The sequence below is a fragment of the Fusarium phalaenopsidis genome (genome assembly GCF_050370095.1).
Source record: "Fusarium phalaenopsidis strain FUZ10S chromosome Unknown contig_32316, whole genome shotgun sequence".
NCBI classification, from domain to species: Eukaryota; Fungi; Ascomycota; class Sordariomycetes; order Hypocreales; family Nectriaceae; genus Fusarium; species Fusarium phalaenopsidis.
Genome location: NW_028145399.1, coordinates 189,027 through 213,386, shown reverse-complemented (window position 1 = coordinate 213,386; position 24,360 = coordinate 189,027). Strand labels below are relative to the sequence as shown.

General features: G+C 50.6%; 6 protein-coding genes across 6 annotated transcripts; 2 read left to right on the top strand and 4 right to left on the bottom strand.

Moving 5' to 3' along the window:
- Positions 1-544: 544 nt before the first annotated feature.
- On the bottom strand, positions 545-3,056 carry LRP88_11629 (BRcat and Rcat domain-containing protein; the record flags this gene model as incomplete). The annotated part of the gene is made up of 4 exons (XM_083248055.1): positions 545-563; positions 613-942; positions 991-1,581; positions 1,636-3,056. The coding sequence occupies 4 exons, from the start codon at positions 3,054-3,056 to the stop codon at positions 545-547; spliced, it is 2,361 nt and encodes a 786-aa protein (XP_083095485.1).
- Positions 3,057-4,028: 972 nt separating this feature from the next.
- Positions 4,029-5,359, bottom strand: LRP88_11628 (uncharacterized protein; the record flags this gene model as incomplete). The annotated part of the gene is made up of 4 exons (XM_083248054.1): positions 4,029-4,045; positions 4,100-4,184; positions 4,235-4,585; positions 4,829-5,359. The coding sequence occupies 4 exons, from the start codon at positions 5,357-5,359 to the stop codon at positions 4,029-4,031; spliced, it is 984 nt and encodes a 327-aa protein (XP_083095484.1).
- A 772-nt stretch (positions 5,360-6,131) lies between these two features.
- Positions 6,132-8,645, bottom strand: LRP88_11627 (fungal specific transcription factor domain-containing protein; the record flags this gene model as incomplete). Its single annotated transcript, XM_083248053.1, has 5 exons — positions 6,132-7,009; positions 7,060-7,399; positions 7,448-8,129; positions 8,255-8,315; positions 8,477-8,645. The coding sequence occupies 5 exons, from the start codon at positions 8,643-8,645 to the stop codon at positions 6,132-6,134; spliced, it is 2,130 nt and encodes a 709-aa protein (XP_083095483.1).
- A 244-nt stretch (positions 8,646-8,889) lies between these two features.
- Positions 8,890-12,942, top strand: LRP88_11626 (Hydantoinase B/oxoprolinase-domain-containing protein; the record flags this gene model as incomplete). The annotated part of the gene is made up of 3 exons (XM_083248052.1): positions 8,890-9,867; positions 9,924-12,053; positions 12,106-12,942. 3 exons carry the CDS (start codon positions 8,890-8,892, stop codon positions 12,940-12,942), a joined length of 3,945 nt encoding a protein of 1,314 aa, XP_083095482.1.
- A 1,365-nt stretch (positions 12,943-14,307) lies between these two features.
- On the bottom strand, positions 14,308-16,459 carry LRP88_11625 (WW domain-containing protein; the record flags this gene model as incomplete). Its single annotated transcript, XM_083248051.1, has 3 exons — positions 14,308-14,373; positions 14,817-15,096; positions 15,150-16,459. The coding sequence occupies 3 exons, from the start codon at positions 16,457-16,459 to the stop codon at positions 14,308-14,310; spliced, it is 1,656 nt and encodes a 551-aa protein (XP_083095481.1).
- Positions 16,460-17,040: 581 nt separating this feature from the next.
- On the top strand, positions 17,041-19,407 carry LRP88_11624 (HET domain-containing protein; the record flags this gene model as incomplete). The annotated part of the gene is made up of 4 exons (XM_083248050.1): positions 17,041-17,440; positions 17,733-18,227; positions 18,276-19,328; positions 19,382-19,407. 4 exons carry the CDS (start codon positions 17,041-17,043, stop codon positions 19,405-19,407), a joined length of 1,974 nt encoding a protein of 657 aa, XP_083095480.1.
- Between the last annotated feature and the right edge of the window lie 4,953 nt (positions 19,408-24,360).

Here is a 24,360-nt window from a genome sequence, read left to right as displayed (position 1 = left end):
TGTTAAGAAAAGTTCCGACCTGCTGTCTCGCTTAGAACCCCAACTGAGACATGAGTGGTTGTACAACGTGTTTGGTGTAGTGTCTATGCTTTGGGACTCGTGTTCGGGACGCACGCGAAGGAATCCGGTTTTCTCCATAGAGCTATAGGGTATGCGATCTCATCACTGGAAGACCCGACCTGGGTGTATTAGTAAATGACGACAACTCTTGAACACTCGCTGCAAGAAAAGATGGTTTAGATACTATCTACTACAGGCTATAAAAGGTCATTTTATCGATTTACGCTGACATATATCGTTCATATCCATTCTTGGTATATGTGAAGAAACAAACACATCTTCCTTCGATCCTCACCGACTGTTTTATTCTGCTGCTCATCGTCTTCGTCGGGGAGCCAACGCTTCCTCCACCGTCCTCCCAAAAAGCTGGCTTGGCGTCAATCCATTGGTGCGAAAGATGCAGTCCTGCCCATGCGCCTCCGGATTGTGTTCTCCCGGACGGGGCGTGATCTGGGTCCAGTCCGCCAGGCAAATCCAGCAGAACTCATGTTGACAGTTGGAGCCTGTGAGACGTGATTAGCTTAAGCTCGGCTATCAGGGGATATTGTAAACTTGCATGTCATGTGGAAACAGGCCTCGCCCTTTTGAATATTCTGGTTACAGTTTGGGCACGGCTTGGTGTTATTTGCAATCCAGTCTTGTGTCTGCTGGTACTGCGGGTCACCGTGATCTCTGGCGCTCTCAAACTCCTCACAAGTCAGGCCCTCGTGCCAAGGAATCATGTGCTTGTAGCACATTTCAAAGGCACACTCTTGGCAGTGAATATGAGGATCCGTTTCATCCCCGTCGTCGTAGAGCTGACCGTTGGGGCATCCCTGTCGAAGACACCATCGGAAGTTTTCGAGCTTGCTGATCGCGTTGAGGTGAAGGTAGCGGTCATAACTAAAGTATCGTTAGCAAATTGGTTAAACGGATCAAGGTATGACTTACAGCTCAAAGGTTTCCGGTTCGGCATAGAGCCGAACTTCCTCGTAATCAAGCCGACGCGCACAGCCGTCGGACGGACAAGCAAGTTGATCACACCTGCTCCGTCCATACTGTTCAAGTTGCGTCTTCAGATGCTGTTCCAGACAGCCAGTGCAAAAGTCGATCTCATGGTTGCATCCGATCCTAAGCTTGACTGGGAACAGGAGAATCTTCCACATCCACTCGCCGTGGAAACCGGCGCATAAATCTAGCCACTCTTCCACGGAAGCAAAGTCGACGTCAAAGAATTCATCGGTGCAGACTGCACATTCCTTTGGCGTTCGTTGTCGTCGGACGAATCGGATAAATAGTGGCACGAGGATACTGCCTCCTTCGTGGTCGACGCGGATCATCTTGATGTTTCCAGGATTGAAAGGGGGAATTCGACCGGCTTCGTCGGGTTCCGTGTTATTGAAGACTGGGTCGAATAGTGAATACATTCGGCCGACTACTGCGAGTTGGCTGTGCATTCTAGCTGCGATCTTCAAGGCTTCGTCACTTGGCTGGGGATTCAACTTGGCGAGAGCAGCACGGAAGATAAGGATGCGATCGTACCTGTCAGAAGTTAGCGAAGAGTATAAGCAATGGCCTTCACCAACCAGTACTTACATGGCCATCTTGTTATCGGAGTCTTTGTCACCCAGCTGCCGCAGCAGGTTTGCAAGGGCTCCTCGATGAGTGAGACGCAGAGCATGGTCGCAGTTTGGTGCCGGGCAAGTCAGCCAACTTCCTCTCCCCAAGTTACCCCACCAATCGTTGGTAAGGGACTCCGTGATAGAGTTCAAGTAGCAATCAGTGCAGATAAACTTGGAGCAGCAAGCAGTCGGTTGCGATACACTCGCAAACTCGTTGACACGGAGTCGCGGGTTGTTGGACTTGTTTGCAAACTTGGGCAGCTGACACAAGTCACATGGAAGGACCTTGAGATCTGCAGTCGAAATATTTGCCGCTAGTCGTTGCGCTTGTTGAGTGTCGAGTTTGATGTCGAGGAGGTTGTTGGTGAGCATGGCCAGCGAACATGACTGTAAGAACGGAGCGGCGTTCGGTGCATTTCCAGGAGCTGCCGCGTTCTGGAAACCTTGGGAGAACATGTTGTTGACCAGGATCATCCGAGGTGTCGGGCTACTCCAAGGAACTCGAGTTGCTTCTTCCATCTGAGTCTCATGCCTCTGCCGCTCCTGCTCAACCTCTGCCATCTGCTGATCAAGCACAACCTTGATATCCTCCATCTCCTGAACCTGCATAGCCAATTTCTCAGCCATGTCCCTGTTCTCAGCATCAACTGCACTTTTTCGTTGGTGCATTTCGAAAAGTGCCCTTCTTCCCTCATCGCACTCTGCTTTTTCATGTGCTAGCTCAGTCTCCAGAGCCCTGACCTTTTTCGTGAGCATGATCTTTTCTTGCTGCATCGTGGCGGGGGCATCGTCGGTGGGTTGTAGTAGGGCGCGGTTCTCGGCCTCGAGTTCGTCGACTCTCTCTTGCAGTTGACCCTGGGCTTCGGACATTCTGATATAAGACACTTGATACTCCTTCAACTTCTCAGTGTAATCCTTTATTAGCGACCTTTCCTCAGCCATGCGAGCTTCCTTTTCTCGTAGCTGTTGTGTATGTTGGTGTTCCAGCAGGTCTTTCTCTTGTCTCAAGCGAGCAACGTTGTCATTCAGTTGTCGACATCTTCCTCTGTCCCGGTCAAGAAGCTGTCGCATGTCCTGAAGCTCTTGATCCTTCTCCAGAAGCTGATGCTCTAGACGCCCTGCCTTTGCAACCTGTTGGTTTCGCTCCTGGTCGAGAGTCTTGATCCGATCGCGAAGAGACTCGACAACGGCATCTTGGAGATGAGTCTCGAACTGAGCCTCGTCATGGATCGACGGGGCAAATGATGTGACATCTTCAAAGGCATTTGAAACGCGATGAGGCTCCTGATGGTCGATGTCGGGAAATTCGGGGACCGGGGCAAGGTTGATGGTCGACCTCGAGGCCTTTTTGCCCCGAAAGACCTCGGAGAAGCTCCGTCTCAACTTGGTAGACATGATTAAACTGCTGAAGAGCAAAAGGAAAACTGAGAGGGGTAAGCTGTCATATTTTTGCACTTGAGAGAATGAGAATCAGGCTGAGACGCGCAGTTTCGTTTTTCCAAAGCGGCAAGGCGACCGCATCCAAGGCCGACCAAGTTCAGCTGTGGCTGCATAAGGCTCTGAAAGAACTGGATTTACCTGGCCGGTGTCATACGTCCGTATGGCCGCATCATGTCATCGGATAGAGGCTAATGGTTCATGTGGCCTGTCACCGACTGCCAAGTCTCAATCCGCCTTTCTGCCTGGGGTACGTAGTTCGCCAGCCGACATGATCTAGACCCTGTTTCAAGTGGTGGATATTGCGGATTGCCTATTGGGGTTGGTGTTTTCGGTGGCGCGAGGCAACTACATGTAGGCAGGGGGTTATAAGGCATTCGGATGGCTGTTTTTGCCTTGGCGTGAACGCCACCACCAGCTGAAGGCTTGGGGGACAAGGCGCACTTGAGGCCGTCGTCACAGTTGTGGGATGACACAAGCAAAATGTGAAAGGCGAAGTAAATACAAAGGAGCCATAGAGCGATTTCAGATCCTGGCGCCATTTGCTTGTAGCTTCAAGCACCTGCACCATGTATTGCATGACAGTTCAGATTATTCAATGATCGTGTGAATTGACTCTGCGACCATCGCTCTCTCAGTAAACTAATTTAAATATTATCCAACCCTTCTGCATATTCAAAAGCAGTATATACGAATTAAACTCATGCATCTTCCAGCCCGTCGACTCAGTATGTGTAGTGGAACCGGGGGTTGTGCTCTCCCAACTCCTCGGCCTCCTCCTCAGTAAGACCTTGGATCCTATGATCCTCCTTACCAGCCATCTTTCGCTTATTCTGGTGGCGGAAGAAGGCCCAGAATGATAGATAGATGACCGAAGACATGGCAATCAAGGCCATAGAGACGGCGTGTCCCTTGACGAAACGTGGGCCTTCATGGGTTTTGTACAACTGCAACAATGTCAGATAGTGTTCCTCAATTGACTGGCGCGAATCGACGCTTACAAATGGGGCTGGGATACCAGCAGAGTTTCCAATAGTCAGTTGAAGACCGGTTGCGACCGTACGCTTTCCATATCGAGGGTTGTTGCTGGGAAGCCAAGCGAGGGGAAGACCAACGACAACGTACAAGCCCATGGCTGCGAGGAGGCAACCAAAATACTTGACGCCTCCTGGAGCAGTGCTAACCAGAACAGCATATCCAGTGGTACATACAAGACCGAAAATCACAGTAAAGACTGCACGACGTTGACTGCGGTCCGAGAGCCAGGCGACAACAATGTAGCTGATAGCACCAAGCGCATAGCAAGGGATCGTAAGAGCCTGGACCTGCGCAATGCTCCAATCACCAAGACCTCGGATGATAGTAGGCAGGAAAGTCGAGTAGCCGTAGAGAATGACATCTCCGCCAAACTGACCGATGCAGAACAGCCAGATCTTCCAGTCCTTGAGGCCCGCATACACATCCTCCTTGTGCATCTGGTCCGAAGACTTGGTGTGTCCAATCTGCTGTCGCATGCGCAGATCGATGAGCTCCCGTTCGTTGATGGTCAGGTAGTGAGCCGAATCAGGCGTGTCGGCCAACCAGAACCAGATTGAGATGCCCAGAATTACGGTGGGAATGCCTTCAAGGATGATGATCCATCGCCAACCGCGTAGCCCAGCAACGCCATCCATGTGGCCGATGCCATAAGCGAGGAGTCCACCCATGGAACCGGCAATGGCAGCTGACACGAAGAGGTAGCCGATTCGGAGGGCGTACTCGCGCTTTGTGTAGAACATGGTGAGGTAAATGGTCAGACCGGGGAATAGACCACCTTCGAGGGCACCGAGGATGACGCGACAGGCTACCAAGCTCTTGTAGTTCTGCACAATGCCCGTCAGGGTCGCCACGACTCCCCAAGCAGTCGTGATGAACGCGATCCAGCGCGACGGAGTGAATTTTTTAATGACCAAGTTCGAAGGCAGCTCTGAAAGAATGTACGTGACGAACAGCACCGAAACTGCAATCTGGTACTGGTCACCGGTGAGACCGAGGTCTTCTTCCATACCGTAGAGTCGAGCGTTGCCAATGTTGACGCGATCTAAGAAGCTGAGAAGGTAGAGAAGCATGACGGGAGGGACAATCCATCTGTCGAGTTTGCGGAGGAGAGCCTTTTCGGCTTCTGGGTCGATGTAGATGTCATCTTGAGCGGTACGTTGCTGCTCTTCAATTTCCTTGTCAGGGAGGGTGTCGGAAAGCGCTGCATCGATCTTTGAAGCCATGATTGCAGAAGATGAAGAAGAAAGGTGATGATGGAGCAGAGGGAGAGAAATGTCAAACAGAGAGTCGGGTCATGGACCATTTATGGGCCTCGTTACTCCACAATACCCCGGATCTTGAAAGATAGTGAGGGGAATCTTCGCCTGGAGATATCACCAGATTGTTCATGGATGGAGACTAGGATAAGACAGGGATAGGCTCCCGTAGTTCTCGAGGACCTGCCTTGTCGGGGTGGAGAGGGTCCGGTCCGTGAGGGGTTTGCCGGTGACATGAATCAGTAGCAACCGGTATTTTGTGTCTTGCCGATCTTCGTCGAGGCAAGGCTTTGACGTCACTGGCTGGTGTGTCGCAAGGTTTTCTCCGCCCGAGTTAAGATTGCGTGGAATCCTTCTCGAAACGAGGATAAACGGGTCAGGTGTTGGGTTTCACGCGAGTCATTTAAACAGACCCCGGTAGATACGGATATATCTCATAACAACCCCCGATAACAAACTTATGATTTTCTGCCTTGACCTATCTCGGACCCTTGTTCTGGTTCCCATTGTCTAGATAGGCGATATCTACAAGCGAGTATACCCGTGGCAACTTTGAACTTGCCGATCGATAATACCGTTACGTTATCGACTAGTCTATTTTTAGCAGGTATTCCGTAAATGGTTGATAGCCGGTCGATCAAGGAGCATAGTAAGACAGAGTAATTCCAGGGACTGCTTCATTCGCTTGTCAATCATTGTAGCCGACGTGCACTATCGTCATCTAATTCGAGGGTAATCTCTACGCTCCAAACTGAAACTGCTCTTCAATCTCAGAGGCGAACTCTTTCCAAGTGCCATTCTCTGAGAACAGAGCATCCAACCACTGTACCTGATTCCCGTCTAGAAAACTACCAAGGAGAGGATTGCCGAGTACATCGACGTTAGCATAGTTAATAATACCTAAATCTCCTCCTGCACTGCTCGGCATATTCACGCTCTGTTGAAAGGGATGTCCTGCACCCATCGTAGCATCTGGTGTTGCAACCACTTGACCAGCAAGCGGAGGCTTCTCAATGCATACGGGGTCTAATCGACCAGTGGCTCTCAGGTTTGAGACACCTGCCTGAATCTGCGATAACCTCTCGCAGAAATCAACGGCAGGGATATTTCCATCAGTCTTGAGCGACCGAAGTACGCTCAACAAGGTCTCGAGATGATCCGAGTTGACAGCCGTTGGCTTCATGACGGCCGACATGATCAGAATCATGGCTGCTGAAAAGATGTGGTGTGCATCCCAATATCCAAATGTAGCCATGGAGCCATCAAGAAAGAGGCCCTCAACGATCCGGCTTGATGCTTGGGCCGCATTCACACAGCTCTCTGCCAAGGCCAAGGTGATGGACGAGACGCTTTGACGTGGCGGCACATCCTCTCGCACCCTGGAGCCCAACTGGAACTGCATTTTGAAGAGATGTAAAAGGACGGGACGAGTTGTTTGGATGATGCATTGATTGTAGGCAAGGTGTAGGCTGGCAACAGGTCGAAGAGTGCCCCGTTCCTTGATTCTCATTTCAGGCGGCAGCTCATCGTTCCATGCTCGAAGTTGTTTCAGAATGCCGTGTACTTGGTGAATATAGAGCCCATTGGTAGCTTTCGGTATACCGTAGATATGTGTCACTAGGCGAGCCAAGTCAGAACGAGACACAAGATGGGATGCGATGACTCACAGATGTTTCCGATGATTCGTGCGAGCTTGATGTTGATAATCAGGTTCTGAGGGTCCAAGAATTCCGCCATCTCTTCCCTTGTCAGACCGTCCATACTTGGCATCTCGACGTCGATATCCTCATCTCTAACAGTGATAGGTTGACCAAGCTTCGAGGCCGAGAATCGGTCAAAGAAGTAAAGCACCCACCAAGTCCGCCGTCGACTTTCTCGTTCAACTGGCGTGAGAGTTGTATGCCTCGAAGCGGACCGATGCATGCCTAGACTCTGAGCCAGCCTCATAGCGATGCCACTGTAGCAGTATGCAGTTCTGATTCGACCGAGAATATTGGACGCCCATGCCTAGTTGTCCTGTTAGCAGCGTAACAATAGTCGGACCCTTCCCCTTACCAGCAGTGTCAAAACCTCTACTTGCATAAGAGAGGGCTCCTCATAGGCGTCTTGGTTCTCTTGGAGCAAGTTCACTGCCCGCACATAATAGTCTGTGCCGGGCACTCTGTTGTTGTCACCGACACCTCTTCTATGTGTGTAGATCTCCCCTAGAGCCATCAGAGCGTAGAATTTGCATAGCCATAGTGTCGAGGGCATCAGCTCTCTCCGATAGACAGCATCAATCTCTCGCATGAACGTGACTTCTAGAAAGAGAGGATGGTAATTGCCAATGAATCGCCGGGCAACGTTCAAGAGGAGCTTGACGTGCATCCGCTCTGGGAACTCGGGGCCTTCTTCTGGAGGCATGCGGCCGTGCGTATTCAGACGATAATAGTTGGATAAGCCGGCTGTGGATGGTGTGTAGGTGTCGTCAAGGCACGACATGAGTCGGTTGCTAAAGGCGGCACATGATGCTTCTCCGATGAAGCCTGGCTCTGATGAGCGTTCGTGAACAGGCTTTTCTGGTTGGCGATCAAATAGGGGGTTGAATAGGTTGCTCTCCTCTTTGGACAGCGATGGTGGCTCGTCCTCGGTCTCGTTATCGTCGAAGGGGGTGTTGAAGCTCTGCTCGCTCTCTGGTGTTGGGTTCTGAGTAACTGCACGTAATCGTTTGCTGTCTGCCTCCAGCTTCTTGAGGTAGCTACAGGAGGGTATTCGGATGAGTACATGGGGTTTGAGGCCTTGTCAGAGCACACACCTTTCAGAGATTGTAATCTTTCGCTCCCTGGCAGGGAATTGACACTCGTTAACCCTGCCGGTACTCACGCACGACTGACACGGTTGGGTCCCTGAGCATTTGATCTTTTGAACGTGACATCTATGGCAGCTGCAGTGATTCTCAGTTAGAATATCTTGTACGTAAGATGCCGGAAGTAGGCGAGATGCTCACGCTGCCAGCAGTCTTCTGGGTCGTCTGGTGGTCTGAACGCTCATCCTGGAATGCGAGACGAACTGGGTGGATTCCGTTCGTATGCCTGGTCAACCCACAAGTTATTGGAACAAACTCGGTCTTCCGGAGTGCGGGTCCGATGGATGTCTTGACCCCGGGGTAATCGGCCTGGCTTCGAGTCGAGTTGCCGGTTGGTGAGCTTAGAGAGCCGAGGACGGAGGCGGAGACGTCGGCAAGTGTCACGTTACCGAGTGGGTCGACCGGCAATCTCAATTTTGCCGATGACTAAGCTCTGAACCGACCAATGCCGTTTGCGGGAGACGAAGCCGAGGATTGCATCACGGAGATTCCCCCACAACATTGAGGCTTCATCATTGCCCCGAAGGTTGATATAATACACCATGGAGGTGGTCAAGATCCAGACAATCCTACAACTTCTTCTCCATCCCAGTCATCTTCCCCCGTCTTGAACACCTCACCCTACCCCTTCCTCCTCTATAACTCCTTCACAATGGCAACTCAAGGCATTCGCATCGCCATCGACCGTGGTGGCACCTTTACAGATGCCTGGGCAGAGGTTCCTGGGCGAAGCGAGCACATAGTCTTCAAGATCCTCTCAGTATGCCCAGATGAGTACGACGACGCTCCGACAGAATGCATCAGACAAATCCTCGAGATTGCCTTGGAGAAGTCCATTCCCAAGGGATCTCTATTAGATCTCGAGCCCATCGAGTCCATTCGCATGGGGACAACAGTCGCCACAAATGCTCTCTTGGAACGAAAGGGCGACAGAGTCGCGTTTCTTGCCACAAAGGGTTTCCGAGATATCCTTCTTATCGGCAACCAGACCAGACCAGACCTATTCGACCTTGCTGTCCGGAGATTAGAACAACTTTACGAGACAGTAGTCGAAATCGATGAGCGTGTTACCATTGAGGGTGCTAGCGAAACACCAGAAACCGCGCCAATCGATGTTGCGTCAGATTCAGCCCTTGTCATGGGCCAGACTGGAGAAGTCGTGAGGATCATGAAGAAACCAGATCTCACTGCTGTGCGGGCCGATCTTGAGAAACTCAAGGCCCAAGGTTTCAAGAATGTTGCAATCGGTCTCATGCACTCTTATACCTACCCGGAGCACGAACTCCAGGTCAAGAACCTCGCCGAAGAGATGGGCTTCAAGGTCTCTGCCTCTTCTGTTCTTCAGTCCATGGCCAAGTATGTGCCTCGAAGTCAATCTGCCGTTGCCGACGCGTATCTTACACCCATGACCATGGCCTATCTTGATGGCTTCCGCAAGAACTTTAAGGGCCAGCTGGAGGACGAGAGCGCGAATAAGCTTCTTATCTGTCAGTCTGATGGTGGTCTGACGAGTTGGTCCAAGTTTACTGGTTTGAGGGGTGTCTTGAGTGGTCCTGCTGGAGGCGTTGTCGGTCTATCGAGGACATGCTACGATGACGCTGATGGCACACCAGTGCTAGGCTTTGATATGGTATGTGACGCCCTTTCTTTAAAATTTCCCCTTGTTCATTCTAATTATTTCTTCAGGGCGGTACAAGTACAGATGTTGCCAGATACTCTGGCGCCCTCGAGCACATCTTCGAGAGCACCATTGCTGAGGTCACAATTCAAACTCCACAACTCGACATCAACACTGTTGCTGCTGGTGGCGGTTCTATCCTGGCCTGGGAGAACGGCCTCCTCAAGGTCGGTCCTAGCAGTGCTGGTGCGAACCCAGGACCTGCATGCTACGGAAGAGGAGGTCCCTTGACCGTGACGGACGCTAACTTCCTCCTCGGCCGAATCATCCCCGATTTCTTCCCCCGAAGACTGGATCTCGACATTGTCAAGTCCAAGTTTGCCGCTCTCACAGACATTGTCAACCGTGAGAAGGATGGCGGTGAACCCTTCACCCCAGAGACACTTGCTCTTGGCTTCCTCGCTATTGCGAATGCTACCATGACTCGACCTATCCGAACCCTTAGCGAAGGCCGCGGATATGGAGCGGCGAGCCACAACCTTGGTTGCTTTGGTGGTGCCGGTGGACAGCACGCTGTCTTTATCGCTCGTGATCTCGGCATCAAGCGAGCCATCATCCCCTGCTACTCCAGTATCCTGTCCGCCTACGGAATGGCCTTGGCTGATGTCGTGGTCGAGAACCAGGAGCCTGCAGCCATTACCTTCTCTGAGGAGGTTGTGCCTGAGGTCAAGGCCAGACTCGAGTCGCTCTCCTCTCAGGGAGCTAAGGGGCTGGAGTCCCAAGGCTTTGACGCCAAGTCAACCGAGCACGAGTACTTCCTCAACATGAGATATAAGGGAAGCGATACATCTCTCATGATCCCCGTTTCTTCCCGCGTGGAAGATGCCGGCGATGCCTTCACCGCGAGACATACGCAGGAGTTTGGCTTCTCTCAGTCCCGAGACATCTTGATTGATGATGTTCGTGTTCGAAGTGTGGGCAAATCTCGTGTGCTCAACATCTCCAGTCCATTCGCAGAGCTCAAGAAGTACAACTCTGACGGCCTGACTCCTGTGCCCACACCCATCTTCTCGAGGAAGATCTTTTTCGAGAAGCATGGATGGACTCAGACAAGCGTCTACGAGCTCAAGTCGATCAGCCCTGGTGTGCACATCACTGGTCCTGCTATGATTATCGACAAGACGCAAACTATCGTTGTCGATCACCTGAGCAAGGCTGTTGTCCTTCCTGAACACGTTGTCCTCGAGGTCGACAAGGCCGAGCAGCAAAGCGTGACTACTCAGACCGTCGACCCTGTGCAACTCAGCGTCTTTGGACACCGTTTCATGACGGTTGCCGAGCAGATGGGACACACGATGGAAAAGACTTCCATTTCGGTCAACATTAAGGAGCGATTGGATTATTCGTGTGCCATCTTCTCGGCGGATGGAGGCCTCGTTGCCAATGCTCCTCATGTTCCCAGTCATCTTGGATCTATGAGTACCGCCATCGCCTACCAAGCCCAGCGATATGAGGCCGGTGAGCTGAAGCCGGGCGATGTCATTATCAGCAACCATCCCACAGCTGGCGGTACACATCTGCCGGATATCACCACCATCACTCCTGTCTTTGACGATGAAGAGAACCCCAAGGAAATCATCTTTTTTGTCGCCAACCGTGGTCACCACGCCGATATCGGCGGTATCGTTCCCGGCTCCATGCCACCGAACTCAACTGAGCTGTGGCAGGAGGGCGCCGCCATTGAGTCGTTCAAGATGATAGACCAGGGCGTGTTCGATGAGGCTGGACTCATCAAGCGTCTGTACGATGAGCCTGCTTCTTACCCCGGCTGCAGTGGAACACGTACTCTGAACGAAAACATTGCCGACCTCAAGGCCGCTGTTGCTTCCAACCAGAAGGGTATTGAGCTGATTCGGGCTCTGATTAAGGAGTTCACCTGGCCCGTTGTGCAGCTTTACATGCATGCCATTCAGGACAATGCTGCTCAATCGGTCCGTGATCTGCTTAAGCAGTTTGCCGTCAAGCATGAGGGTGGTGTTCTTGAGGCCACTGAGTACAATGACGACGGCATTCCTTTCAAGCTCAAGGTTACCATTGACAAGGATACTGGCGAGGCTGTTTTCGACTTCACTGGTACAGGTCCTGAGCACTCGGGCAACCTCAACGCCCCCCCTACTTGCTCGTACTCTGTCATCATGGTAAGTTTCACTTCATTATCTCTAGGTTATTGGTCGCTAACATTTTCAACAGTACTGCCTCCGATCCATGATCTCAACAGATATCCCGCTCAACCAGGGCTGCCTCAAGCCGATCAAGGTTGTCTGCCCGGAGAACACCATCCTGTCTCCCTCGCCAACTGCCGGCACCGTTGGTTGCACGACAGAAACCTCTCAGAAGGTGGCCGATCTCGTTCTCCGCGCTTTCAACGCCGCAGCCGCTTCTCAAGGCACCATGAACAACCTCAGCTTCGGCTGTGGTGGTACTGACCCCGTCACTGGAGAGGTCACGAAGGGTTTCGGCTACTACGAGACCATCTGTGGCGGTGCTGGAGCTGGTCAGGGCTGGCATGGTGCCAGTGCTGTTCACACACATATGACGAACACACGCATCACAGATCCAGAGATCTTGGAGAAGCGGTATCCAGTAATTCTTCACGAGTTCTCGATCCGCAAAGGAAGTGGTGGTGATGGTCAATGGCGTGGCGGTGACGGATGCATTCGGGAGATGGAGTTCCGCATGCCCCTTCAGGTTTCCGTCCTCACAGACCGAAGAGTCACGGCACCATATGGACTCGAGGGCGGAGGGGATGGCCAGCGAGGTCAGAACATCTGGGTCCGCAAGGATCCCGTCACCGGCGCGACAAGACAGGTGTCGCTCGGACCACGCAAGACGTCGCATTTCGGGGTTGGAGATCGTGTCATTATCATGACACCCGGAGGAGGTGGCTTCGGCCCTGTGCCGTCGAAGAATGGGGTCAAGGCACCTCAGTCGTTGGGTACTGGGTTGGAGATCAAGGAGCGAGATGCGAGGTCACTATTGACGAATGGGTCCCTGGGAGTGAGACATAGCATTGCCACTGGAAATTAGTTATCATGTAAATTGCCCTGTTGCATGGAATTAAAAATAGTTAAATAAATTGCCCGTAATATCGCTGGAAAAGAGCCCATGACTACGTTGTTCTTACAAAATGGTACTTGGGAAAGTAAGAGTTGAGCGCAAGCCTATTGGCGCAAAATCGGTCGCATGCAGGTGTGAGTGTAATCGGATTGGTTTACCCTTATGTATGGCTCATAAAGACTTAAACCAGAGTTATCCAAGTCATAACTAATACTATAGACTAGCAATCTATAAGAGCATAAGTTTTATGCATAATTTATTTAACTTATTGTTGGATCGACCCCTTATGTGGCGGCATCTGCCCCGAATTTGCATAAACCCCTAGTACACAGATATCCTAGCCTTAGTCAGATGACTAGAAAACCCCCTCTTGAAAAAAGAGGGGGCCGGGAGGAGGATGAAGCAACATCATCACTTTTGGCTCCACATCGTGTTGTTTCATATCTTTCTGATCGAGTATGCCGTACGCTATCCAACACTTATCATAAAAAGTTTATGCTCTTAGAGGAGTTAAGACGCCCCTACCCTAAACTGTTGTGAGGAACGCATAATGTCGCTTTGATATGGATGGCAGGAATGGCTATTCTCGCAACTTAATACTGGCTATTGAGGAACATTTTGCGTCGTCTTGGCGGGGAAAACGAGGAGGTATTCGTGACCCTCAGGCAGACTCCCCAGGGACCAACGACATTGGCTCAGGGCAGTGTTCAGCGCGGCACCAGGTTCCCCGTGGTCTACAAAGAATTGGGTATCGGCGCCAGAAACAAGACGCTCTGAATCATCGTTACTGAACAGAGAGCCCTTGACGACTGCTGTTGCAACATAATCGATCGGCGAGGCTTTCAATATCTCTTGGGCGTGTTGGCGAGTAAAGTCAAGGGGTGGGTTAACAATGGACTCTGTCAGATGTCATTAGTAGATGTGTTTACCTGGGTTAGGAACGGGTTCACCTACCGCCAAAACTGGTGGCCGCCGCCATGCACGCGAACGGGTGCGAACTCAGGATGCCATAGATGTCGTCGGACTCGACCCTGGACAGTCGCAGAAGGATGGTCGCGATGCCTGCATGACGATATTCCACGTGAACCACCAGCTGCGTCACCCAGCAGACACATTTTCCATTCCAGTCCCATCGACATGTGATTGCATGACCCACGAGTCGACCGTCTAAAAGGGCTCTGGTGTAGCAGCAGTCGGCATGCTCAGGTAAGTATTGGTCTCGAAGTCGCTTCGGGCTGATCCTGACACGTTTCCCTGTAGTAAACAACATCAGAGAGGTTGGCCTTGAAAAGATGTAAGGCATGAAAGCTTACCCTCCAGTCCTGTGCTATTACCCTAGAAGCCATAGTGCTCTCTGAACAGGATGGCGGCATCCTCCAGCACCTGGTCCGTCACGTCCTTCTGGGGAAAAGTTTCGAATAAGAGCGACATCTTGATAGGATTCTGTTTTACCGACGCCGGAAGTTTTGAGAATAGAAAGCGAGTAAAGACCCGTAAAGAGATGGACGAGACGGTGTCTTATGGAAGAACCATTTTTGGCGAGAATTTAAGATTTTCGCAAGGCGCAACTGTGCATGCCCGCTCTTCCCAACAAACCTAAGATCCATTACTCTAGCTGTCAACATGCATAATTGACGTATTCTTTTCCGCCTGAGGGTAGCGAAGACTGAAGCAGATTTCTTTAGCGTTGGTGATTACGATAATATTTTTGTTGGACTCGACCAAAAATTACACCTTAAAGTCCCTGATCAACACTGTGTGCGATATTGCTACCGCCGGTATCTCCCAAACGCATACCCATGCCATATCCAAAGACCCGTCGTCAACGCCGATAAACAGCTAACCACAAGCAGCCACTTGATCAACTCTTGAGTTACTCTCAGATAATCATCCGCCTCATCCTGCGCCATGTCCTTCACCCGAAGGTTCTTCACCGAGACAACTTCCACAGCAACTGGATAAGCCATAGCGGCCGAGTTTGCTATCCAGGCTAAACAGTTCAGGTGGTTGGTCATCGCATCCACTGTTGGAGGGCCAAAGCCAAAGAAGAAGAAGAGGCAAATGAGTGTTACTCCCAAGTCGATGATGCCGGTAAGCACAGGCATCCAAGGGACAAATATTAACCTAGTAGGGTTGTCAACTGTGCAGCATGGAGCCTTGTTCATGTCCTTACTTACCAGTGAACATCCGTATTGAGACGAAATCGCAGTGCAAGAGAAATCGCAATGCCAAGTTGGGCAAACAAAAGTATTGCCAACAACAGGGCATATAGACGGGTATATCTTGCAGCCAAGTAACGCTGCTTGAAGCTTATGTCATTGTATATGCTCTCTGCGCTGTTTGACCCCGATCGGGTTGATCTCGGGGATTCAACCACTTCTGATTGCTCCTCGGGCCTTCTCGGGTCTTTGTAAGCCCACTGGCCGTTTTGCGTGTCCAAGAAGCAGATCGTCGCGCCCTCGCGGTTGTTGCAGCTGTGATGCAACTCCTGCAGCCATCTGGACTCGAGGGGCGGCAGGGAATTGCGTGGATCGTACCCTGTCCAGGTTTGGGTATTGTGACAGACATAGTAATCTCTGCCCCGAGAGGAGTAGTTTTCCCATCCGGGAGGTAATTCGCCTGACTGATCGACGAATTCTGCTTTTGGTTGCTTTTTGCGCTGCGGACTTTTCCATGTTGTCTCTCCTGTTCGGTGGTTGACAAAGAAGAAGCGGTTGGCTCGCCGGATCCAGATCTTTTCCCATTCTCTAAAAATGTCGTCGTCGAATCCTTTGAGGTAGGGGAGAGCTGGCTTGAGCCAGGTCGTATATCGGTTGTTGTGATCGACATAGCATGTTCTCCCCGTTCCTTTGTCGACAAACTTGGTCCATCCAGTACAGAATCGTGGGTCTCTCCAGATCGGTTTGGTATCAGAGGCATGTGTAAAGTATCTTCCACCGTCTTCAGTATTGTGCATTGTAAAGTCTGCAGGAAGCTGTTCTTCATTCCACCGCCAGGTGGTGCGTTTTCCCCATGGATATGGTGGAGGCCAACGTCCTCCACTTTGATGGAAAGTGGTGTTGCTCCTGGCTTCATCGGGGATTTCGCGGCGGATCTGTTTCAGGTATAACCTTCCAATTGGCCCATCGCTGATAGCGGCTTCGGTATCGACACCTGAATCGCCAAGAAGAACTTCATAGTGGAGGGATTCCATGCTGCTCTGCGGTTCATTGCGGAGATGATCATCACTATTCGTTGACTGGGCTAAAGTCTTGACAACTTGACCATCTTCGATAATCAAGTAAACCGATGTGACAAGTGTTGCCAGGCAACTCAGAGGAACCGGCATGATGACGGTAGCAAAGTACCACCAGGTAAGTTTCCACTGATGAGCATCGCCCTCCTTGAAGAGCGAAGCGAACAACATGACAGCAGGGATAGCGCTAATCATGGCCAATACAGCGTGCATCAGCAAAATCCCCTGCTGAGGAAGCATAGTCCCAGACATTGTTCCGCAAAAAAGGGTGACAAATGCAAAGGCCACAGACAGCAATATCGATGTCAGACGCAGCTCAAGCCCTGGTCTGATCTCCCTAGCGAGGACGTTGAGCGTGATGATGGGGATACAACAAAGACTGTGCCAGGCACATGATCCGATATGCTATTTCTGGTATGGAGACTGAAAAATCCGCCTCCAGAAGGGGGGCGGCCTGAAGGACAGTGTATCGAAGCGCGCCATGGTTGCAAAGCCTTTGAGGATGTTGTTAAAGAGAATCTGATGGCCTCTTTGGGGGCGTCATTAAGATAAGAAAGAATGCGAGAGATGAGCCTGGACTTGAAATCAGGCTGAGAGATCTGCGACGCATGCCAAGGATTTCTTGCATGTAGGATCAACGCCACTGTTGGTATGATTGGATCTTGGCTGGGGAAGTAAGATGACGGGGGGTAACAAGCGCTTATCGTTGTCTCGATCTGTAACATTTGTTCTCTCACGCGACAGAGTGATGAATCGAGGAAAGTTGCTGTCAATCAATTCTCAACTCCTCATCTCCTTCAACCTCCATCACCTAGCCGCCAGTTTTCGCCAAAATGCCCCTCTGTACAACATGCGCAGAACTCGACATCTGCAAGTTCAATATGGCAAGCAACGTGCTGCCCTGGACGCGTAGTCTCGCCGATCTAGAACAGCAAAGCCTCAACGGATGTCGATTCTGCACCCTGCTATGGGAAATAGCATCGAGCATGAAAAAGGGTTTCCGCAGACAGGAATATGAACATATTACACCGGCCAAGAAAGCCTTGCCCGACACATGTCGCTGGCTTCGACTCCATGTTAGAGGAACTGGTACCGACAGGGACAAGCCTCAGCTCAACACGGTTCATGTGGTCCTGGCCAATGACAAATTTGCGAGTTCGACTGTGGATCATATCAATGTTTTGATCACTGAGGAGTTTACCGATTACGAGGTATGTCTTGCCGCAGACCATGGTGAGTCTTTGCCAGCCTTTCCCAAAGATCTGATGTCTTGAGCTGACGCTGTCATCTTGTCCAGAGAGCCGGGCATTTCGGAGTGGAATGATAGGAGGAAGATACCTAGGCACCGATAGAGACACTCCTGAGTTTTACGAGATGCTAAGCCAGTGGCTGGATCAATGCATGAACGGCGGTCGGGCACACACAGCATGTGCCAGGTTGACGTCGGGAGACGCACGACCAAAACCTTCCGAATCACCACTACCAACGCGGTGCGTGAAGGTGACAGAAAACCATGTCTGTCTAGAGAACACGGGCGGTAAGAAGGGAAAGTATATCACGCTGAGCCATAGGTGGCATGACAACACGGCAGCATGCAATACCACAGTCTCAAACCTCAGCGATCGCCTGAACGAGGTAGATCTGGATAAGCTTACTCCGACATTCCAAGATGCCATAGCAGTTGCTCAAGGCCTAAAAATCCCATTCATCTGGATCGACAGCCTCTGCATCATCCAGAGTGGAGATAACGGTCAAGACTGGACAGAAGAGGCAACGCGGATGGGAGATTATTATCAGCACTCGCTCTTTACAATCTGTGCTATCAGTGGGGCAGAAGACTGTGGCTTCTTGGAGATGAGAAGCCCGGGTATCGAGTCCATCGCACAACTGCCATTTTTTGAGGACGGCAAACGCACCGGTAAACGCGCCGGCCACATGTACGCGTATCGACGACCTCTGAAGGCTGAGAGACTATTCTCTCACGATGTGGATCAAAGCAACTTGATGTCCCGGGGTTGGGGTGAGTTTCATTCTCTAACCTTGAACTTCGATCTACTAACAGATCTAGTTTTCCAAGAACACATGTTGTCCCGACGGATTGTATACTTCACCGACTCGGAAACATTTGCAGAATGCGCCTCTTCCACGCCCAGAACCATTCCTAGCAACCAAATATTGCCCGGATCCATCATGAATGCTAGGAACCTGCCAGACGCAAACTTTAGTATCGGCAGGTTTGGCATGACCCTCAACCGTACTTTGAAGGTCGACCTAGAAGGACGGAAGACGGCACCCTATCATCGCTGGTACACCATCGTTGCCGGATACTCGAGTACCGATCTTACATTTCCCAGCAAAGACCATTTCGTAGCCATCTCTGGCGTCGCTGGTGAGTACGACAAGGTATTCAAGGGTTCGTGGCAGCGTAAAAGGCTGGAAAGGTTGATTGCCAGATCCATGGCTCGAAGGGGCAAGGAGTATGTCCCTCCTGTCTCGACATATGCGTTTGGTCTCTGGAGGGAGGATTTGCATCATGGCCTGCTCTGGAGATCCCGAGCCCCTCAGGCAGCTGCTTGCACCTGCAGCGCTCCCTCGTGGTCTTGGTTATCCCTCCGCAGCCCTGTGGTGTGGTTTAATCGCCACCGGGGGACAGAGAAAGCGCTCCAGATTCTACGAGTACCAGTCCACGCGCCTGGTGATCTAAATGCTCTCAAAAACAGGGCACTTGATCTGAACGGGAGGCTTGTCAAGGTGGTTGTCAAGGGCGCAGAGGAAAGCCCGCAGAATATCAGAGAGATGAGAGTCGAGCAACTGTTCGAGACTTGGAGAGCCCGGGAGATGACAGGTGAGATGACCCGTGAGCCTCAAAACATCATCAAGGGGAAACTCAAAAGCGCACGGTTTGACGAGGTCTATTATGCCGTCCACTCAAAGTCTCGACCAGACGATGTGGCAGGCTGGGCGTCACTAGACGAGCCACAGCACTACGGCGGAGTAGACTGCGTGAACATGTTCAGCGATGAGGTGATTGCATGCCATGTTACAACGCGGCACAATGTGAGATCCAGCAGACTGAGCAAGTTTGAGGTCCAGGCGCCTCTATTTCGTGGCCGGTATAGGGGTAAGGTTTATGATGTTTTGTTTCTGAGGGAGCTTGGAGAGAATGTTTATCAGAGGATTGGGGTGGGAAGCATCTTTGACACAGATCTCATGAAGGAGTTTGTGAAAGGTGGGAAGACTCGGTTTAAACTTGTTTAACCCAGTGTTAAGGGATTTTAGAGCTAATCAAGAAAGAAGATAGTGGTGTTATTGATGTAAATGACGTTTCCAAGAGCATCAGTTACAAAGTGTTTGTTTCGTTCTTGAGTCTTTCAGATTCTGGCGCCAAGCTGCGTTGTGTTACATGACCAACCAACCGACAAGGCCTCAACCCTCTTTGGTTGGCCTGAACGCCTTCGAGGCTTGCTGTATTACGAATTAATCCCCAATCACATTTCGTGGCGTGGCCACGACAAGGAGGAGAGCCAGTAAGAATCTATTTGAAGGCATCCCCCACCTTCAGGCTCGCTTAAAGATATTGGGCAATGGCAGCCCAGCCGCATTATTAGGGCCTTAATTTGAACTCTCCGAAAGATATTTCTCCATGTTACTTCTTGTAATTTATGTTGAGTGGTCTAATCGCCGATACCTCTTCATTATCACGCCCCGCACGTAAGATGACCAGTCTCCTCTGCAATGTTTGCGAGTCGATATTCAGAGGCAAAAAAAACAAGCAACTTCGCGGTCAGGGGGAAATCAATTTTATTCCGCACCACCAGTCTCTTGAAGAGCTCCATGATGGGATGAACGCCGGCTGTGTTCTTTGCGCCCGGCTTGCTTACCACGTGGCCTCAACAGTCGATGGCTTAGCGGATCTAGAAACGTTGAAGTCGCACCATGTTCTCCGTGATTATGATCGCCCTGGCGAGATCGGATTTTTGTTCCAATTCGAGGAAAGAAATGGAAAAGATAACGGGGAATTCAACCTCGGCCGCTACTATTACAGTTTTGGTGTAGTACCACTTAGTCCAGGTTCGTATGGCATCCCTCCACTTCCCCTCCAGCTAGACTCTGTTGGGCCGATTGACTAGGTATTCTGACTGCAAATATTAGCTACTGAGCTGCAGCAACTGTGCCGGCCAATAAGTGTCTGTTCCAATTCCGAATCGACTTTCCAGCTCATTCAGACATGGCTTGACAATTGCCGTGTGTCCCATCAACAGTGCTGTCAGCGTGGGAAGGACACCCTGGATTTCCGTTATCCAACCAGGCTTATCGACACTGGGCCAGTGGGGAGCACAGAGTGCCGAGTGATAGAGACTGATTCTGGCTCAGTCTCGGGGCCATATATTACTCTCAGCCATCGCTGGGACTTTTCCGACTTTTTAAAATTCACATCCCTGACTATCAAGACCCTAAAAGACGGCCTGCCAATACGTGACCTCCCGGCCACCTTTCGAGACGCTGTCTTTACTGCCCAGAGATTGCGTATCCGCTATCTGTGGATAGACTCTTTGTGCATTCAACAAGATTCCAGAAAGGATTGGATCAAGGAGTCGCCAACCATGCGACATGTCTACGGTTTTGCTACCCTCAACATTGTCGCCGGACACTCTAATGGCCCTGGAGATGGCCTTTTCAATGCACGAGGGTCTTTCGGGTTTGATCCAATCACCGTCAGATCAGAATGGGATGACAATACCAACGCAGACTATCTTCTGTGGGACAATGCAGCTCTCGACGACGACTTCGAATTCGCACCTCTCACCCGGCGTGGCTGGGTCTTCCAGGAGCGGCTGCTGGCACCTCGAATTTTGCAATTTGGGGAGAACCAGGTGTATTGGAGATGCTCGCAGCTATTTGCATGCGAAATGTGGCCCCAGGGCGTTTGTTCATTCGAAGGCAATCCTCTCAGATTTGGTGCTGACCTTGATGGCCTGGATGGCAACGCCCGCATGGAGATGCCGTCACTTGAGAATTCGACTGACATTCCCATCGTCTCCCTCTCAAAGGGGCCAGTCGCACAATGGGAACGTCTTGTTTCTGAATACTCCCGTACTAAGCTTACCCGTTCTGAGGACAGGCTTGTTGCCCTCTCTGGCGTGGCCAAGCTGTTTCAGCAGACATTTGGGGGCGATTACCTTGCCGGACTTTGGCGGACACCACTTGAGAGGCTCCTTTGCTGGTGCCGAGATGATAGAAAGTCACAACAACCGAGGAAGAAGCCTGAATATCGCGCGCCATCGTGGTCATGGGCCTCAATTGACGGGCCCGTCTGTTTCACCACCACAACCCGCGACAATCAGCTACTCTGGATGGAATACCTCGTATGTGTATTAGATGCACAAGTTACACCGTTGAATGGTGATAAGATGGCTCAGGTTAAAAGTGGATATATCAAGGTGGAAGCAAGACTCCACTCACTTCGGGTTACATCAGGAAAACTCGAGGATGCATCGCCACGAAGAGCAGGAATGGAAGTTCTTGAAGTTGAGGTAGATGGAACTGAAATACCCGAGGGGGACTTCTGGTCAGTCATTGACACAAATCCCGATTGCGAGCTCGATGAGCTCCCCCTATGGAGCATGCCAACTTTGCTAGCTATAGAGACCGTGAATGAACCCCCTCACGCAATTCATGTCGAAGGGCTGGTGTTGCGGAAAAGAAGCGAACAAGGCGTGGAGAGCGATACTTATGAACGTATAGGCTATTTCATGTACTTTCCTGTTTTTGAAAATGTGGTTGAAGAGATTTTTGGTATTTGGGTCGACGCAGATGTTGACGAGCCAGATTTCGACAATTCTCGATGCTGCTCGGTGGACTTTGATCCAAACATTCAGCCATGGGACGTAGTAACAATAGTTTAGTACATTTTATATTAGTTAGACAGCACTGGAGGTACCAAGGTTGCTCGATTGATGACCAGTGTATCTTCCAGAACATTAAGCCATAATTGTGCGGTTTGTATGGTTTATTATTGTGACCGATGGCCTCTTCTGGGGGCATCGTAACGACTATCGCTTACAGAGTTTCTTATCCTCTGTTGCTCTTGAAGCTATGGCAAAACTCTTGCGTTAGCTCTAGAAACCCAACTTGAAACCACCAACCACATCCTCGTATCCTGAATAGTAGTGTGAGGTTCTGGCGGTTAACAAGAGCCCAACGCTGCGAGGCAGTAGAGCGAAGTCACAACTAATAGCAGCTTCTTCAGTGGCGTTGAGAACGACCTTCTAGCTCAGTTAACCCATCAAGGGCCGGGCTTCAACTATAACAAAGAACGCATTGCTACATTGAGACTATTGTGCTACGGGTCTCCTTTCCTCTGTCTTGTCATGTGAGATTTGCTTCTATCTCAACCACGAGTCTCGCCAATCCGGGAATCAAATTGCTTTATGGTAAGGTCCGCTACACCACTGACAAAAAGAGATCGCGCCTCTATGTGACGCCATAGTATCAGGTACTTGACGCCTTCACACTTTCCCTTATCCTCCTTTATAATTACTTTGGAAGTAGGTTAAATATATTTCTTCTATTGGTAGATAATATTTTATAGATGCTTGATTTAAATAAGGGGGTATTAACAAAGGACCTAGTAGGCCCTATTTTTAGGTGTGTTGAGTCTCTTCTCAGTTAGTAGTTGTATCCTATCTTGGCTTAGAAAGACGTGAACTAAATGAGTAAATCGCTTTATGAATATAAATAATGGTCTACTGAGCAATGTGTTCTTTATTATAGTTGAAGCCCGGCCCTTGATGGGATAACTGAGCCAGAAAACTGTAGTTGAGGATCAAAGACTGCCCAGAGGAGAGGGACGAAAGCTTAAAGCTTGAGATTGGCGTAGCGTGGCGAATAGGTCCAAATAAATAGGGTATAGACGCATTTGAGGAGCAGGACATTATGCTAGGGGGCTTGATATTTTTTCGTTTCATGTGGTTCTTTGGTTAGTGCGTTTAGTTTGTACAAGCATTTTTCATACACGTCTGTTATTCAGCTGCTACAGATCAGTGCCTCGATTTTGTTCATATCCCTTGTTACCGTTGTCAAGTCCCCAATGCCCGTCGGCGTGACGAGCACATTATCCTCAAGCCTACTAGGTATCAGCATAGATTTCTTCTAGCAAGCACAATTTGTACAGCGCCTCACAGCCTATTTTGAGGTACTTAGGTCGTTGATGCATTCATATTTGATTTTAAACATCATGTTCTACCTACCACTAGTATCTAGGAAACAAAGGCAGAGGTGCGAATACCGTGCCGTATCTCAATATTTGAATTCTATGATGTACTGCCATATCCTGACCACGAACTTTCACTCCACCGGGTCACAGAGAATCGGCTTTTCTATTCTCCATGAGGCTCGGCACAGCCGGGAATTCAACTGGCTTCCCCCATCCACCCTGCAGCCACTCAGGAATTTAAGCGAACCTACTCCGTTGTTTCGCAGCCGACATCCGGTAGACCATTGATTCAAATGAAGAGGCGCCAACAAAAGATCCTTGGCAGGTCCCGTTTCCAGGCACAGGAAGTCTGTCACTGGCTAGAAGTTGTGCGCTATCCATCTCAGCCCAAGCGCCAAAGTCTGGAACAAAAAAGCCAGTCGCCTCAATCAATAAACTCCACACTTTATTCTTGGCGTCATCAAACACATGGCCAAAGCAACCGATCGAGGCCCGGCCTTGTTTCTTAATCAAGCTTAATTCTATTTGTGATTCGACTGAATTTGTCGACACATGAACAGGCCCCTTGGCGATTGCGTCTTTCCTTGCGTCTTTCTCAACGATGCGATGAAACGAAACGAATCAAGGCAAAAAAAGAAATATGTAAAATATGTCGGCTCCAAGTCCCCGGTTGCATCAATGACGCGACGGCATGTGAGACTGCACCGGCTGAGCATGTCGGTTGAGACGGCGAGACGGCCAACCGGCGCCTCCTGAGCTATTGGTTACTATTTCCAAAGCCACATCTTATTTTCAGCTCAGGCTCACCAACTCTTCGATTTGATCCGGTAGCTCGTGACTGCCTTGGCACCTTGTGGAAAGGGGCCGGACGGCATATAATTTGGGAAACACTCCGCTCCCTCTTGGGAGCTCTCTTGTTTGATTTCCCAACCGTCCA